The sequence below is a fragment of the Onychomys torridus genome, chromosome 11, assembly GCF_903995425.1.
Source record: "Onychomys torridus chromosome 11, mOncTor1.1, whole genome shotgun sequence".
Lineage (NCBI taxonomy): Eukaryota > Metazoa > Chordata > Mammalia > Rodentia > Cricetidae > Onychomys > Onychomys torridus.
The window spans coordinates 58,471,384-58,489,488 of record NC_050453.1 but is presented as its reverse complement, the minus strand read 5'-3'; the positions used below and the strand labels follow the sequence as shown (position 1 = coordinate 58,489,488).

At 45.8% G+C, this 18,105-nt stretch overlaps 2 protein-coding genes across 6 annotated transcripts in view; one reads left to right on the top strand and one right to left on the bottom strand.

Moving 5' to 3' along the window:
* Window positions 1–91: 91 nt before the first annotated feature.
* Ube2t (ubiquitin conjugating enzyme E2 T) lies at window positions 92–6,161 on the top strand. Its single transcript, XM_036202528.1, has 6 exons — window positions 92–312; window positions 1,529–1,598; window positions 3,201–3,306; window positions 3,807–3,905; window positions 4,027–4,110; window positions 5,785–6,161. Exons 1-6 carry the CDS (start codon window positions 120–122, stop codon window positions 5,929–5,931), a joined length of 699 nt encoding a protein of 232 aa, XP_036058421.1. The 5' UTR covers window positions 92–119; the 3' UTR covers window positions 5,932–6,161.
* A 10,604-nt stretch (window positions 6,162–16,765) lies between these two features.
* Window positions 16,766–18,105, bottom strand: part of Lgr6 (leucine rich repeat containing G protein-coupled receptor 6) — a 116,636-nt gene continuing 115,296 nt past the window's right edge. For all 5 annotated transcript variants that reach the window (XM_036202523.1, XM_036202524.1, XM_036202526.1 and 2 more), the window contains one exon: window positions 16,766–18,097. In XM_036202523.1, coding sequence (XP_036058416.1) covers window positions 16,842–18,097 — 1,256 coding nt within the window. In that variant the 3' untranslated portion in view covers window positions 16,766–16,841. The remainder of the gene's footprint in view (window positions 18,098–18,105) is intronic.

Here is an 18,105-nt window from a genome sequence, read left to right as displayed (position 1 = left end):
ATTATTATTTGTAAAAGTTCATGCAGAAATGGAAATGTCAGGCTCCCTTTGTGACAAGAAAGAATCTGTTCCTCATTAAACTGAAGCGTGCTGAACATGCTAGTCTTTGTGGCTATCTCATGGTTGCTCCTTTCTTTTCCAGCACACCCCACGAGCCCCAGTGGGGAGCAGTGAGCTATTCCTGCTTCCTTTTACTTGAGATCATGCAGAGGGCTTCACGCCTGAAGAAAGAACTGCATTTGCTAGCCGTAGACCCTCCCCCAGGCATCACGTGCTGGCAGGAAGAGGACCAAGTGGATGATTTGCGGGCTCGTAGGTATCCTGCCATCATGCCTGTCACGGTAGCTGTGGCCTTATGGGAGATCGTCCTAAGATGCACACGTTGCTGTGTTTGAACGTAGGGAGTGGGAAGGCGAAGGCCCTGCCATCTTTCTTCCTTGGTTGGTCTGCTTTCATAAGGTCTTTGACTGCTTATATCTTTTACTGGTTTGTAACGAAGGCTGTCAGCTGGTATTAGTGGCACAAGTCTTATCCCAGGATTCTGGAGAGAGAGAGAGAGAGAGAGAGAGAGAGAGAGAGAGAGAGAGAGATGCTTCAAGTTTGAAGCCAGCTACGCTACAGACTGAGATCTTGTCTCAATAAAGATTTTGTTGTGGGTTGGAGGACGGGGACATGAGATGACTGTGTGAGTAAGGGCATTTGCCACCAAGCCTAACAACTCAAATTTCATCTCTAGGATCCATCTCCCTGTGGAAGGAGAGAACCAACTCCGATAAGTTGTCCTCTGACCTCCATGTACAAGCCATGGCATTGTGTGTACACACACAAAAGAATTATTATTATTATTATTATTATTATTATTATTTAAAACAAACAAGTTTAAGTATTAGCTGTGCAGCAGTGTTTGAGGCCAGGTAGCAGACAGGAGACACTGCATGGAGACTCAGTTAAAGCCCTAATTAAATTCCAGGCCTACATTCAGTGCCTTTTTTTTTTTTATTCATGTGTGTGATCACATGCACACGTGTACAGGTACCTGAAGGAGCCAGAAGAGGGCATCAGATCCTCTTGAGTTGGAGTTACAGGCAGTAGTTGTAACCAACTGATAGAGTGCCAAGATCGGACTCTGGTCCTTTGGAAGAAGAGCAAGCACTCTGTCTGTTGAGCTATCTCTCCAGCCCCTGCATCCAGAACTACAGGCCATAAGAGGTTCATTTGATACAGTTTCTGCTGCTGTTTGTGTCCCCTTTTGAGAAAGAGTCTCATGTAGCCTAGGTTGGCCTCAAACTTGCTATATAACCAAGGATGGCCTTGGCTTAATGATCCCCTTGGATCTCCACCTCTGGAGTACTAAGATTTCAACCCATGCCAGCACCTGTGGTTCATTTATTGTTTCTTGTTGAACTTAGGGACTTATGTACGCTAGGCAAGCACTCTACTGAGTTACATTCTCAACTCTCCAAATGGTTAATTCAAATCATCTGGTTCCTTTTTAACTTTTCTTCTTCCCTTCCTTTCTTCTCTCAAGAAATATTAGGTGGAGCCAACACACCTTATGAGAGAGGTGTTTTCACGCTGGAAGTTATGGTTCCTGAGAGGTGAGTAGAGTTAGAGTGAGCATCTGCGGTAAGGTGCGGCCATTGGAAGACAGAGCAGAGTGGGGTTCAGAGCATGTGTGTTATCCTAGTAGTCGTACAGGACTTGGTGTGCTAAGTTGGTTTTGTCTTTGGAGTTTGGCTTCCTTCTCTAAAACAATGGACTAATCCTAACTGATCTCCGCCCCTCCAAAAATTGTGGTGAATATATATTTTATATAACATAAAATTGACTCTTGTAAACATTTAAGTATACATTTCATACTGTTGTGCAACTATTACTGTATCTCCAGAACTTTTTCATCTTCCCACCTGTAACTTCAGACCCATTAAAAATCCACCTGAGCCCTCCCTGACACCAGGACTTGGGGACCACCATCGTGTGTTCCACCTTGAGGTTAGGCCCTTCAGTCAAGTCTCCTGTCAGCTCTGTGTGCAGACTGGAGAAGGAGAAACGGGTATCTTAACTATTGAAACTGGACATCTGTCTACAAGGTTGGGTCCTGGCCAAGCTTGTCACACCCTGAAGAGTAGCTGAATTGTGTCACACATCAGTTCTGGAAATAGACTGGGAATTTTGGAAGGTTTGTGTGTCACTGAGGAGATAGGATAACTAAGTGTAATGTGTAAGTCTAGTTGGAGCTTGTGTGTAAAGCACAGCGGTAAAAATATTTGGAGACTGGAGAGGCAGCTTAGTGGCTGCTCTCACAGAGGACCTAGGTTCAGTTCCCAGCACTCACGTGGCAGCTCACAACCACCTAGAACCCCACTTCCAGGGAGCCTACATCCTCTACTGGCCCCTGAGTACCAGGCATGTACATGGTGCACAGGTACACATATGGGCAGGCAATCACACACATAAAAATAAATAAATCCTTTTTTAAAATCTGGTGACTAGGAAGTTTGAATAGTAAATGGTAACTAGGGAATTACTTTTAAAAGTGTTTTACAGATATAATGGTACTACAGTAGGACAATGTCCTTACTTTTAGGAGGTACTTGGTAGTGTTTAGAAAGTGGTAGGTTCCTGAAGGTTTTCTGTGCCTTTATTTCAACTTTTTGATTGTTGGTAATTTGGAAGATTTGCCTTCCAAATGCTGCTTTTCTGACATTTTTCTGATTCCATCATTATTTTGTATAGCTACTAGTGACCAAGAAACTATTTAAAATGTAAAATGAGCCCTCACCCCTGAGGTGCTAATAAAATGATAACAGAGCCGGGTGGTGATGGCTCACGCCTATAATCCCAGCACTCGGGAGGCAGAGGCAGGTGGCTCTCTGACAGTTCGAGTCCAGCCTGATCTACAAAGCGAGTTCCAGGACAGCCTCCAAAGCTACAGAGAAAGCCTGTCTCGAAAAACAAAAACAATAACAAAAAAACAAAAAATGATAACAGTTGGTAGCTCCTGGGGAACGGAGAGTCAGTTTTCTTGAAGGTTAGCCTCTTATAGGTTAACCATCCTCCGGTGGATGGCTTCACACCTATGAGTACATGGGCACCGTTAATTGGATTTGGCGAGTTATATTAAAAAAAAAAAAAAAAAAATTAAGGCCCAGTATGGTGGTGCATGCCTGTAATCACTTCCTATTCTTATACATTCACAGGTACCCATTTGAACCACCACAGATCAGATTTCTGACTCCAATCTATCATCCAAACATTGATTCTAATGGAAGGATTTGTCTAGATGTTCTCAAATTGCCACCAAAAGTGAGTAGGGGTTAAAGAGTTGACTCTTTAGAGAGTGTCAACAGTTTTCTTGGCACTTGAAAGAGGGAAGCAGGAGGATCAGGAATTAAAAGGTCATCCTTGCCAGGCAGTGGTGGAACATGCCTTTAATCCAGGTACTTGGCGGACAGAGGGAGGCGGACTTGTGAGTTTGAAACCAGCCTAGTCTACAGAGCAAGTTCCAGGACAGGCTCAAAAGCTAAACCCTGTCATGCTCAGTGACATAGCAAGCTCAAAACCAGCCTGGATTACATGAAACCCTGGCTCAGATAGACAAACAAAAAGTCCTTGGAATATATATATACATACACAGTGTCATATTCTTTATCTTTTGGGACAGTGTGTCACATAGCCAAGGATGGCCTTAAACTCCTGGTCCTCCTGCCTCTACCTCATAAGTGCTGAGATTATGGGCATGACTCACCATGCCTGGCTCAACAGTGCCACATTCTAATACAAAGCAATTGTTCATTTGTATATAGGGTGCATGGAGACCATCCCTCAACATCGCTACTGTATTGACCTCTATTCAGCTGCTCATGGCAGAACCCAATCCTGATGACCCACTAATGGCTGACATTGTACGTATCCCCATTTCTTCGATAGCATATAGCCTCTTTTATCTGTAATTTAATACTTCAGCAGCTGGAACTTATCAAAGCATAACACTGTTTCTCTGTTTTAACTCTGATTTCATTTCAGTCCTCAGAATTTAAATATAATAAGATAGCTTTTCTCAAGAATGCCAGGCAGTGGACAGAGACTCATGCGAGACAGAAACAGAAGGTATGATATTTGCTATTACCAGTTCAAGTATTATATCTATGGAGACAGGAAGGGCTAGTGAGCTCCCATCCTTGACTGGGGCTCTAATAAAATTGATAACAGTTGACAGTTGATAGCTCTGGGGGATGGAGAATCAGTTTTCTTAAAGACCTCTCTAGGTTAACCATGCTCTGGTGGATGTCTCCACACCAATGAATATATGAGTAGTGCAAATTGGACTTGGTGGGTTATATTTCAAAACAAATAAAACAAAAGCATTCTAAGACCCAGTATGGTGGTACATTGCTTTTAAAGTCAGCACTTAGGAGTCAGAGGCAGGCAGATCTCTTGTGAGTTTGAGGCCAGCTTGAGCTGCATAGTGAGTACATAGTAAATTGCAGGCCAGCCAGGAATACATAATGAGATCCTGTCTGAAAAAAAAAATTTTTAAATTAAAAATAAAAAGAGGGTTCAATGTTGGAGAAAGATGGGGGATGGATCTGGGAGGAATTAGGGGGAGAAGTAGGGAGTGAATATCATCAAAATACATTGTATGGAATTCTCGAAGAATTAATAAAATAAAATATATACACATGTACACATATGTATGTATCTATACATGTTATAGTGTATGCCAGGGGCTGGGGAGACATGTTAATGGTTAAGAGGGCATAATCCTCTTTTGAGGTCCCCAATTCAGCAGCCAGCATCCCTGTCAGGAGGTTCACAACTGCCTGTATGTATCTCCAGCTCTTAGGGGTCTGACACCCTCTTCTGGATTCCACAGGCACCTGCACTCACATGTGCAGAAACCCTCACACATAGGCACATAATTAAAAATAAATACATCTTTAAAAATATATACATAGATTTGTATCCCAGATCAAGCACTTACAAATAAACATAGAGATAGAGTACATGTCTAAATAATATTAAATTTTCTAAATTCATGCTATACTCTAGAACAACTAGTTGGATTTTTTTCCCTGTTGTGACCATCTAAAAATTATTCAGCAAAATGCTTAGATGCTCAACTAATAGTTGGCCAAGTTCCTGACAGCTGTCATCCGTTGACAACACTGGAGGGCAGGCAGCATCTGCTGGATGTGTTTATGTTCTTGTGAGTAGCAAGGATAGAGGGAAAGTGATTCATTCATTTTTTTTTCTGATTCATTATTTTTAATATTTTTAATAAATTGAGCCAGAGACTAGTTACAAAAACAATGAGAAAGTAGGGTTAGGAGAGAAAGTTTTATTTCTTATGGGACCATTCATGGAAATGGGGGTGTTCAAGTTGATAGAGTGGTTTGGTTTGGTTTTGGTTTTGGTTTTTGGTTTTTGGTTTGTTTTTTTTTTTGTTTTTGTTTTTGGGGTTTTTTTGAGGCAGGATTTATATAGCCCTGGCTGACTTGAACTTATTATGTAGTCCAGGCTAGCCTGAAATTTGTAGTCCTCTTTCTTACCTTAGCCTCTTGATTGTTATAGGCATGCATCATTATGTCTAGCTTTTTGAGTTGATAAAGTTTGAAGTGAAAAAATAAAGTATGTAAGAAAAATTGATGAAGATGCTTTTGGAGGAAATATATGCACACTGAAATCTTAAAACAGAGTCTGTCAGGAAATGGCACTACAGAGCTTCGGCTTTTCCCCAGTAACATTAGTGCGAATGTTGTGATCGCTCCCTTCTCCTTTTAGGCTGATGAAGAGGTGCTAGACGACTCCTCAGAGGTTGGTGACTCTAAGGAAGGCAACTGCACACAGAAAAGAAAAGCCAGGCCGCTAGGAGGCATAGATAAGAAGTTTCACCCCGACGTTCAGAGAGTTTGTCCTGGTCCCTCTTAGTTAATGGAGTCTGTGACAAGGTGGTCTCTTTTGCTTGCTTTTCTTGAATGTTTTTCTTTGTGTTTGATGACATAATGTTTGTATCCTTATAAAAAGACCTTGTATGTTTACACATTGTGCTATGCAGTGATTCTTTAAGGATAGTTTGTTTTATTTATCTTGTACATATGTATTTTGAAAACTTTTAAACTTGAAAAATAAATAATACTTAATGTTAAGTATGTGTTTATCCTAAATGTGTGTCTGGGAGTGAACTGGTTATGGTGCTATATGATCAGAATGTTAAAATATTTTGTCAACTTACCATCACTAGAGACACAGAATGTTTTCATAGATGAAAAATAGCTGTTAAAAATCATTACCCTTAGGCTTTGGGGAATGTAGTTTTTCAGAAGCCTTAACACTGGAATAAGGCGGTGTACACTTTGTCAGTGTTTGATTGTTTTCAGCTTTCACTTCGTGATTTATATAACTGGTCGGAACTACTGTAGTGTAACTTTCATTTCCTCAACCTCAGATGCACGGAGGAGTGTCCCTGCCTCCCATATACCACCATGCCTGACCCCTAACAAATATTATTCTGAATAATTAGTTGCCAAACTTAAATCCCCTTTGTGATTTCATAATACGCTTGTCTTATGGTGGATTTGGGATGTTAACTGGCCAGTTAACCTCCTAATCCTGTTATCCAGTTAAATGGCAGAGATGACATATTGGAATATAAGTCAGTTGATAGTTGTACTGTGTGAAAGACTTTGAGGAATGTAGAGACTGGAGCTGCCTAGACAGAAAAACTGTATAATGTCTGTCTCTGTATCCCAGTGTAGCAGTGATGGTTTTATACACAAGGTAGGTGTGTATCTATACAGTACATCTATACAGTACATCTATGAATAAGTGTGTTCTGCATCTGCTGTGAAGGGTATTCTTACACTGTCATTCAGTAGCAGTCTGCTGTTCATGTGCTGGACTCATACAAAGAAGATAAATGTGCATTTATCTACTTCATTAGTGACAGGTTGCATTTACTGGAAAATGTAAATTTCTAACTTCTACAGATTTATTTTCAGTGCTGGGATTGAACTCAGGGCCTTGCATATGGCAAGCAGAAGCTGTATTGCTGAGTTAGATCACCTATCTGTACAGAATTCTTTTTTAAAAATATTTAATCATATGTACATGTGTTTGTGCATGGGTGGGTGGGTGTGCACCTTATGCATGCAGGAACCCAAAGGGCATCAGATCCCCTGGAACTGGAGTCACAGATGGTTGTGAACTGCTGTGTGAGTGCTGGGCACCTGAACCACATCCTCTGCAAGAGCAGTAAATACCCAACCACGGAGCTGTCATCTCTCCAGCTCCCCTACAGAATGAACCCCCTTCTCAGAGTCAGTTCCTATTCTCCTTTTAAAGTCTAGGAATTAATTTTATCCCAGATTTGTATCTTAACTCATTAGGTGGACTTAGAATTCCTAGATCACATTGATATGTCAACTAGGGGGATTTCAGCTGTGAGTGAAAGCAGACTGGCAATGAGGAAATCCATTGCCTTCCTAAATGGAAGGGGTAAAGTAAGAGGATAGGTGGCTTTGGGGGCTCAGCAATTTCGTGAGGGGCATGGCCACTCCATCTGCTTTGCATACATACTATCAGCTCTCTCTGTGGTTGTTCATCCTTAAAGTTCTCTGAGGTGGATGCCAACAGCAGTCATTCTTTCTTACTCAGATCCAGCAGGCCCCAGAGCTCTACTTTGCATTGGCTACCTTAAGAGCAGCCCCTGTGCCAGGGAAATGCCCTGTGCTGGCTGGTTCTGGCCAACCCAGATGCAAAACCCCTCTGCACACTCATTGATCACCTAGACTAGTCAGCTCCGCCAGTTCCCTCACTTCCACTGCCATCATCTGTCACCTGTACTGGAGCCCATCACCCTCTAGTGTCCTTGCCACTATTATTCTGTGGTGCTCTCAGCTTCGAGAATAATCTCTTGACAATTAGAAGTCGGATTTGGCTTCCCTCCTGAGACCCTCCAAGTGGCTTCCATTTGCAATGAAGATAACAACAAAAAAACTAGTCTACTTCCCTGACCCATAAGACCCTTCGTGCTTTATCCTCATTGTCCCCTTTCCCCTTACACACCTGTATCTGCCATGACAGTCTCCACTCCATGCAGCCTCGGTTCGTCATCCAGTCCAAAGCAGCCCTAGAGCCTCCGGTACTCTCCGGCCCATAGCCCACCACTCAACTAGTTTTCTTCATAGCTTAGCTAAGAGGATGTTTGTGCCCATGGGCTGGCTCCATGCACTGGGGATAGAGTGGCTACAAGGACTTCTCACAAAAAAAAAAATAGAGCTCAAAGTAGTCATCCATCCATCCATCTCTGAAGAAGATTATAGAGGACTTGGGCTGGGAAAGAGAAATATCATGTCCAAAGACTAGAGAAGTCCAAATTCCTCCTCAATCAGGGAAGGATGGGAAAATAGCTGAAAACATGGATGAAGTCAAGACCTAGTTATTACTTAGGAGGTGGAGACAGGAGGATCAGTAGTTCAGAGTTATCCTAGGCTACACATCAAATTTGAGGCCAGCTTCAAGGCCATCTACAGGACCTTGTCTTTTTTTTTTTTTTTTTTAATTTAAATTTTAAAAGTTTAATGATTTTTTTTTTTTTTTTTAAAAGAGAAAAAGAAAAGCCAGTTCCAGCTCTGATGGGTACTGCTTACTAATTGTGTACTCTTAATATTAGACCTTCCTTTTTGGGTTTTGTTTCTGTAAAATAGCCACATTGTGGTAGTTAACTTAGAGTTTTGTGAGCATGGAATGAAATAATGCTTATAAAGCTTCTTGCAGGGGGGTTGAGCCGGTGATCCAGCCATAGGTGAACCCTGAGGAACTGCCATGTCCTCAGCCTGCTTGCCAGTCTGCTTTGTTCCTGGGACAACCAAACTGAGCAGTGTTTTCAACTCCAAACCCCTAATTAAAGAGGAGAGATGACATCCATGACTGATCATATAAACATTGCAGATTCCAAGTTCCTCTCTCCTGCTGCCCCCCACCCAGTCCCCCTCTTCACCTCTCCCCACAAGCTATCTAAATAAGAACAGATTTTACCACCCACCTTGTGGGCAGACAGCTGAGGCTAGGACTAGCTATTTATCCTTCGGCTGCTTCGGGAATTCAACACATACAAATAAAGTTCCTTTTCCAGCCAAGTGTGTATTTTTCCATCAGTGTGTGGCCCCCCTGCCCAGGTTGTCTTGTTTAGGTTGGGGTGGCCTAAAGGGAAGGAAGGACAGGGTGGGCATGTGGGGGCATGGTTTTAGAACCTGCTTCCAGAATAACCGGCTGCGGGGCAGCTTGCAATCCAGGCCTGTGCAGTGCTGCCAACGAAACCCAGTAGAGGCGGAGCAATGGACACAGACAAGCTATGTGCAGGAGCAACACATTCCATTTGGCAAGTGTTGCTCCCGCCTCTTGCCTTGCCCCCCTTACCCCGGGGTGTAGCCATCCCCCTCTCTAACAAATAGTTTATATCAGAGATGACAGTCTATCCTAATGTCTTTCATCCTCCCCACTCCAGGGCTTTACCCTTTCATGTCCTTGTTTTTCTTGATTTTATTTTCGTGACACCACATCCCACTAGACTGTCCCCTCCCTACCATTGCCTGCCATGCTCACTTAGGACCCTGAGGTTATTTAATTTGGACCAGGAACTATTCTCCAAGCAACTTCCCTCAGACCTCCCACCAAAAGCACCCATAAAAACTCAACCTAGGGGTTGAGTTCTCCATCTCCAGATTTCTACTAGGTGGAGAGTCATTGTCAGCCACTAGCCCTTTACACAAAATAATCTGATTTTTCCAATAACCTGCAGCATTTCGGCGCTATTCCTCTCATTTTGATGATAATGCAACAGAGGTTAAGTAAAACCCAAGGACAGTGGATGTTCCCTACACTTTCTCCTGATGCTGACTTTCAGCAGCTGTGCAGTCCTGACACTAACTGCAACATCCACACAGGGCAGCACCCAGTGGTTCTCACCTGCTCTTTCCATTCTCCCCCAACCCCCTGCTTCAGCATCCTTTTACCTTAAGTTGCTCCCTAGGGGTTCCCACCTAGCTCCATGTCCATATGATGGCTGTCCTGACTGGTTTTATGTCAACTTGACACAAGCTGGAGTCATCAGAGAGGAGGGGGCCTCAGTTGAGAAAACGCCTCCATGAGGTTGGGCTGTTGGCAAGCCTGTGGGGCGTTTTCTTAATTAGTGATTGATGTGGGAGGGCTCAGCCCATTGTGGGTGGTACCATCCCCTAGATTGGTGGTCCTGGATTCTATAAGAAAGCAGGCTGAGCAAGCCAGTCAGCAGCACCCCTCCAAGGCCTCTGCATCAGCTCCTGCCTCCAGGTTCTTACCCTGTTTGAGTTCCTGCCCTGACTTCCTTCAGCAATGGACTACAATGTGGAAGCATAAGCCAAATAAACCCTTTCTTCCCCATTTGCTTTTGGTCATGGTGTTTCATCACAGCAATAGCAACTATAACTAAGACAATAACCTATCCTAACGTCCTTCTGACAAAATCCTTGGCCACCAAAACTCCATTCAATAGATGCCTCTACTACCCTAAGGGTGCTAAGAGGACAAATAAGTTCACTTCTGCTGGGTTTGGGTAGAGGGTGACACAGGAGGGACTTGTGAAAGGAGACCCTTCGACTTTTTTCCATGCAAGTGCCAAAAATACACGCACACTCAAATGATTGGCTCACTGCCTGCTTTTTAGGTGTGGCTAGTAATGGTCCTCAAATGACGTCAGAATTCACTGTTCTCCAAGAGCCAAGACAGACAGCAGCGCCTGTGCAGCCTGCCAGCCCAGCAGCTCCAGGGACAGGACTTCTTATCACCCCAACGTTCTTGGATCAGCTCTTACTGGAAGACGTGGCTGTGAGTCCTCCTTTGGCTAATCAGTGAAGCCAAAGACAGTGCTGACAAAGCCCAGATCAAATTCCCACCTGTGAAACCTGAAGTGACTAGAACCACGTGATGTAAGAGCAGCGGGACACTTCCTGAAGGAAATAGTTGCCAGAAGGAAGGAAGTGGTTACCGGGCAGGAAACATCTAAAGAAACCGGTGACTAGAATGGCATCTCAACCATGCTAGCCAGGAGAGGAGGGCCAGAGACAAACCTTTAACCTTGCCTTCTAAATAATCAGCGCACAGTGTTTTCTTCTTTTTAAGATTTTTTTTTTAATGTGTATGACTCTGCCTGCTGACCACATAGGCCAGAAGAAGGCATTGAATCCCAGGACCCAGAATTATGGGTGTTCGTGGGCTGCCATGGTCACGCTGGGAACTGAACCCAAGGCCTCGGTAAGAGCATCAAGTGCTTTGACCTTTGAGCTGTCTCTTTAGCCCCTTACTCTATCTTGTAAATCCAAAGGACATATCTAAAAGTCATGATAAGACCTGGAAAATGGAGAGTCAGAGGGACAGTTCTTAGTGACAGTTCTGATTCAGACAGTAATATAGGAGCTGGTGGCATGGCTCTGTGCTTAAAGGCATGTGCCACCGAGCCTGACAACTGAGTTTGATACCCAAGATCCATATGATGGAAGGAAAGATCTGGCTCCCTCAGCTTGTCCTCTGACCTCCCCATAAGCTGTGTCATAATGTGTGTCTACACACACACACACACACACACACACACACACACACACACACACAAACACAAATAGAAATGGAGATAAATTTCTATAATTAGAAATTATAAATGAATTAGTTCAGATATAAGGTTCTCTGCTGTTCTCTATTCTTTGCTTCTCCTGGACAAATTGAGGAACAGTTGTTAAGGATGTACTTAGTTAATTTGACTCATTAAAAAATGTTTTTAAGACGTTGGACTCCTGATCCTCCTGCCTCGTATCCCGAGTGCTGGGGTTCCATCCATACACCACATACGTCAAACTCGTTTTTATTCTTTCCCTCTTAACAGAAAGTAACCAAGCATTTTTTTTTAATTTTTTAATTTTTTTAATTTTTTAAATTTTTTTCTGTTAGATCCTGTGAAAAAGACCGAGGATCCAATAGGCTCTCTTCAGGGACTCTGATCCTGCCTCATGGTGCCACGCCTCAGCTTTTTCCCATGACCCCTTTAATCCTTGGTTTTCTACGTCAACTGAGGCTGCACCTTTACCAATAGCCTCTCACAGTGCCAAGCCTCCAATGGCCCTTTCCTGCTTTCAAAACCAGTACTACCTAGCTGGGAGACTCTTGGCTGTCCACATGAGATGCAGGCTTGGACTGCTCTGGACCACAACTTCTGTGTGCTGACTCTGAAGAAATGTTCCCAGAAAATTTCACCTTAATGATACTGCTCTCTTCGCCACACCCCCTCCCCCCAAGACAGGGTTTCTCTTTGTAGTTTTGGTGACTGTCCTGGATCTCACTCTTAGACCAGGCTGGCCTCGAACTCACAGAGATCCGCCTAGCTCTGCCTCCCAAAGCCATGCACCACCACTGCCAGGCAATGATGCTCTCTTCTTAATCACAGCTAATTTCTTGGCCTCAGATAGCTAGCCTCACCTGTCCCAGTAAAGCAAAAGTTTCATTTGCATACATGAACAGCCCTGAAAGTCTTTACTTCCCTTTGAAATTTCACAATCCTGGTATCCATCCACATTGCTCTCATCACTCCTTTTTCCCAAGCTGACCAAAACCAACTTGCAGAGGGGAAGGTATATTTCAGCTTACAGTTTACAGACCATCATGAAAAGTCAGGGCAGGAACCTAGAGGCAGAAACTGGAGCAGAGAGCTTGGAGGATCACTGTTTAGTAGTTTGCTCCCCATGGCTCACTCAGCCTGCCTTCTTAAAAAAACAAACAAAAAATAAAACAAAAACTCAGGGCCACCTACCTGCATTGGAGTGGCACCCACCCCCAAGTTACTGGGTCCTCCCAACCCAAAATCATGAAAATGCCCTATAGACTTGCATATAGGCAATCTAATGGAAGCATTTTCTCAATTGAGATCCCTCTTCCAAGTTAATTCTGGTTTGTGTCAAGTAGGTAAAAAACTAACCAAGACAGCTAGGAAGAGCCTGATACCACGCTAGAATGGGCATCTTGTTTCATGATCACACGGCTTTGCCAACTTTTATTCTTTCCCTTCCCCAGGAAGGGCTTCTGCTGGCTTCTGCTTTCCTTGGGAATGTCATCATACTCTGAAGTAAGGCTCTGGGGAAGGAAGAAAGCAGGTGGGGAAGTCCATCCAATAAAAAGAAAACAAGCTGATTCTTTGGTGGAAACCTCAGCAGTAGGCTTGGGGCCGACAAGACTTTGGGCCCTGAGACACAGGGAACCTCAGCTGCCCCCGGCTCTTTAGATTCTATTCTGTCTGAACCAGTGCACTCAAAGGACACTTCAGCACGCATGACCAAAACTGGTTTTGATTCCTCCAAGTTATCAACCTGAGCCTCCTCGGCTGTGGTCGGAATGTCCCAGAACTCAGAAAGGGGGAGGCTAACTAGCTTGACCCTCTCAAAGGCACCCCACCTCTGTCACACCCATGGTTCCCCCAGAGGCAGCAGAAAGGAGGGGAAGGACACATGTGGTACTTCATCGGTGCTTTATTATACAGAAGAATCCGGATATTTACATCTTGACAATTTTTATATTTCACATGGCTGGGCAGGGCATGGGACTGGAACTCAGAAGGGATGGAGAGGTGATGGGTCATAGGTGGGAGAACTTAGTAACCCAGAGCAGAGGTAGTCAAGGGATTGGTGCTAAGAAGGTCGGGGTTCCTACTACCTCCTTCCATCCTGGCCCCGCAAGCCTTCTGCCTGTTGCCGGCTCTTCCCTCTTCCCCATTACTTGTTAAGCCTTTACTCACCTGGAAAAGGGAGCCCAAAGGTACGGGAGAGGTGGTCAAGAGGAAGAAGCTCTGCTAATTCATACGCTTCCATTTTTAGCTCTACATTTGTTTTTGGTTTTTCATTTGAGATGTTTAGCAAGCTGAGGTCTACCTTCAGTTCTCCCCAGTCTAAGAGAAGATCGTGGTTGGCACTAGCTAAGGGCACAGCACACAGAGCCCAAGGCAGTACATACCAAGTCCTGACAGTTCTACTTCTGGTGTCTTAGCCCTGGAGTGGGTTCTTTGCCATAGACACTATTTGGAAGATTTTGTTAATGATAACAACAGAAGACTCGTGTGTTCTGAACAGTTCGATTTTCCATCCTGTGATGAGTCAAAGACACATGGTCTTCCTGTCAAATACATAGAACAGAGAGCTGGAAATTTGCTTAGGAGAAGACGTATGGTCTTGACTAATCACAAAGAAGAGAACCAAAGGAGTAACATACTGACTTGCTAGAAATTTAATCCAAAATAAAATCCAAAGAAACTTTACTACTCAATCTTATTTGGGGGCAAAGGTACATGAACTAGTATTTTGGGTTTGTTTGTTTGAGATAAGTCATGTAGCCTAGGCTAGCCTCAAACTCACTGTGTAGCTGAGGATGACCTTACCTCTCCATCTTTCGGCCTTCACATCCCACATGCTGGGATTACAGGTATGCACCACCACTCCCAGCTAGATGTTTTGAATGATAGTTTATAGAGGCTACCTTCAACTCCCATCTCCCTCGCCTCTTCTTTAATGGGAAGGTCCAGCTTTGGCCAATGCCTAGATCTTTAGAAGCAGTCAATAAGGCTACAACAGTGCCACACTAAAGCTTGCAGCCTGCAAGGAGTGGCTCATTTTCGTAGAAGACATCTTTAAGGATCACTTTCTATATTCTCTAACCACCAACTTACGGCCACTCCACTCTACCTCAAGGCTGGATCCTTAACTCCAAAGGGACCAATGATCCCATTAGTGGTGGTATAGACAAAAATCTAGGGCAACTTTCTAGAAGTCAAGGCTCCCCCAACTAATACCAATTTTGCCATTCCTGGGGAATCTCAGAGAACCACCAAGTCTCAGGAAAACAAAACAAAACAAACCTTTCCCCCACCAAGGGCTCTAGATCAGCCCTGGGGAAATAAAGAGATCAGACACCCTGAAACAATTGATAAATGTGCCATCGTCTAGTGAATGCCTGCTCTGAAACTGACCCCATCAGAGGACCCCGAGAAATTATAAAGTAAGCTGCTTCTGCTTTGGAGTTTTGAGAGTCCAGGAGCTACTCAGTGAGTCACGTGGGATTTAGAAACGCTTCACACTGCATGCATAGCCTCTGACTGATCCCTCCACCCCACTTCTTGACCTATGCTGGACTTTTCCCTGGGCACTGGCAGCGTAGGGAGACAGGAGAGCCGCTGTGGAAAGGTAACTAGTCAACTTGGAGAAGGACCGTCTCAGCTTGTTTTAAAGGTGGAGTTCTTGAAGAGAGGGCTCGGCTAAGGGTCACAAGAAGATTCAAGCAGAGAATGGGGCTCCACTTGGCCTCAGGATCCAGACTCAGTCTTCTCAATATAAATAATGTTGGAGGTTCCCAGAAGCAATTATCACCTATTACTGAGTCTTGGATTCTTCCTGCTTCTTACCTTCTCCCCCTGAGATTGAATTCTTGTGTTTGGAGTGTGGTGGGAGGCACTCGGTAGTCCCTCAACTGCTCTTGGGAAAGCATAAGGTAAAGAAGGTCATGAAGGGAGAAGCAGAAGGATCAACTGCCTGCTGGGGGCCTCCAGGGGTCCCAGATAGCTACAATACTCTCTAAAATGAAATACTTACAATACAAACATCCCTTCTCTTGGGCTGCCTACCACTCCCAGAAACAGGATTGGGATGAGAAGAGAGGTCCAGGCTGTGGCAGGAGAAAAACAACATAAAAACCATACAAAGGTACCATCCAGTTAGGGGAGCCCATAGAACTACAGACTTCCCAGCATGTACTTTGCCAGAACCTAAGAATCCTGTCTTACTGAGGGCAGAAATTTCATTGGTGCTTGGGGTTGTGTGGTGTGGGAACACACACAAGGGTCTCTTTCTCCCTGCCCCACCTTATGGGGTTGAGGCAGGCTCCTCTAGGTCTCTGGCCTGGTAAGAAGGCTAGGGTGGGCAGCAGAACATGAAGTCTGTCCTAGATGATGGAATCACCAGTCACCTCTGGCACTTCACCCCAGGTTGGCTTCTTAGGGGCTTTCAAGGAGGGTGGCATCTTGTGATGCCTCTGGGTAGCACTCCATAGTGTGAAGATGAGTCTCCTGGGAGAAAACCGTGCTAAGTTTATATCTATAAGGGTGACATATTTATAAGTATTTCACAAAAAGCAAACAGAAACCTATCATCAAATAATTAAGTTTAACTGGGGCAGTAGAGGCCATCATCTGTAAAGATGAGCCAGGCCACATGCCGTCCTAATTCTCAGGATCTTTTAGACTAACTTGACCCCATGGCTCTAAGAAAAGGACATGATACCCAATGTCTTCCAAAGCATATTTTAACAGGAAGCACTTTTGCATGGCAGAGGTCAAGATTAATGGGACACAGAACACATTTTATATCCTATCCACAAGTCATAGGGGAGATACTCCCGCGTCTTTGGTAGGTAGTTCTCTTCCATGCTTGTCTCTGTGCCATCTCCCTGCTCACTGCGTGCTCACTGATCATGGCCGGTCAGCTCCCCACTGCCTTCACCGTCTTTCACTTCCCTCCTTTCTCCTAAGCAAATTTCCTGGTCTCTTCTACATATTTGGATTTGACAGCAAAGACCCAGGATGGTAGCGGAGCTGAAGAAGGCCAGGTCAAACCAAGACCTGGAAGCACTCCTTGGTTATGGCCATGGAGAGAGAACAATGGAGCCAGGGGCGGTTGGCCGTCCTGCCATGGAGTTTTAGTTGTATTTTTATATATATATATATATTTATATACAAGCAGCCATCATTGAGAGGGGAGAGGACAAACAGGGAGGGATATTTACAAGTGAGAGGCAAAGAGAGAGCCAGAGGGCCAGAAGACTCCACTCGCTGCAGAGCCACGGCCTGCCAACGTGCTTCCCTCTGCCCTCAGAAGCAGTTCTCCACTCGTGGGAGGTTGTGGGTTCCCAAACTGGGTTCCATCGGGCTCTACACAACGGCTTCCCTCCAGCCTGGTGGCCCCCGGCTGCTGGCGGGAGATGAGGGTCACTGAGGGGAAGCCGTAGGTCTCTAGCCCAGGAGGCTGCCCAGCCTCAGAAGCTTCCAGGATGAGATCCACATCAGAGAAAGCCACCAGGGCTTGGGTGGAGTCGCAGGAGCTCTTCTCCAGCTCACCGGCCGCAGCGTAGGCGAGGGGCCCCTTGGACGGAGGGCTCGGCCACAGCCTCCGCAGGTCCTCCCGGAAGTGGGGGGTGAACAGCAGGTAGAGCAGCGGGTTGAGGCAGGCGGGCAGAGGCAGGACCACCAGAAGGACGGACTTGACAGCCTCGGGGGTGACAGGGAAGAGGCCCAGCATGGAGGCGAAGCTGAGGAAGGCCACGGGGCAGTAGAGGAGGCCATCCGTGAAGATGAGCCAGGCCACGTGCCGCACCATGGCACAGTCCCACACGGCCTCCAAGTCGCCCCGCGGCAGGTCACAGTAGAGCTTGATGTAGGCGCCAGCCACGATCAGGAAGCAGAGGCAGTTCATCATCACCAGGGCCACGGCGAAGCCCAGGGCGGCCGGCCGGCCCTCGGGCGGGGCGTAGGGCAGGCAGAGCGGGGAGGCGCCGTACTCCCCGACCGAGGCCAGCGGCAGCGCGGCCGCCAGCCCCGCCAGCGCCAGGCACCCCAGCGCGCCTGCGCGGACGCTGCCCGGCGACGGCGCCTTCCCGTAAGCCCGCACGCAGGTCACCGAGACGCTGCACTGCACGGCGGCCAGCGTGAGCAGCAGCACCGACGCCTCCGACCCCAGGACGGCCAGGAAGCCCGTAGCCTGGCAGCCAAGCCCGGTCTCCCAGCGGGCTCCGTACTCAGCGAACTGGCCGAAGGTCAAGGCGTCCACCGAGGCCAGGAGACCGCAGGAAATGCCGGTCAAGGCGTTGGCGCCCGCGATTGCACCTACCACAAGCTTGACCGGGGACAGCGGGCTGGACCCGCCGGCAAAGACTGTCAGCAGCACCAGCCCGTTACAGAGCACCGAGAGCAACACGATGGCCCACACCGCAAGGCGGATGCCCCAGCTCTCGAAGAGATGCTCGCAGGGCTTGAAGGGGCCTGCGGGA

Excerpts from the sequence above, each read along its gene's own strand:
- Ube2t (XM_036202528.1), top strand. The coding sequence starts at position 120 with ATGGTTGCTCCTTTCTTTTCCAGCACACCCCACGAGCCCCAGTGGGGA. Across the intron at positions 1,599-3,200 it reads GAAGTTATGGTTCCTGAGAG|GTACCCATTTGAACCACCAC; the intron begins GTGAGTAGAGTT and ends ATACATTCACAG. Across the intron at positions 3,906-4,026 it reads ACCCACTAATGGCTGACATT|TCCTCAGAATTTAAATATAA; the intron begins GTACGTATCCCC and ends ATTTCATTTCAG.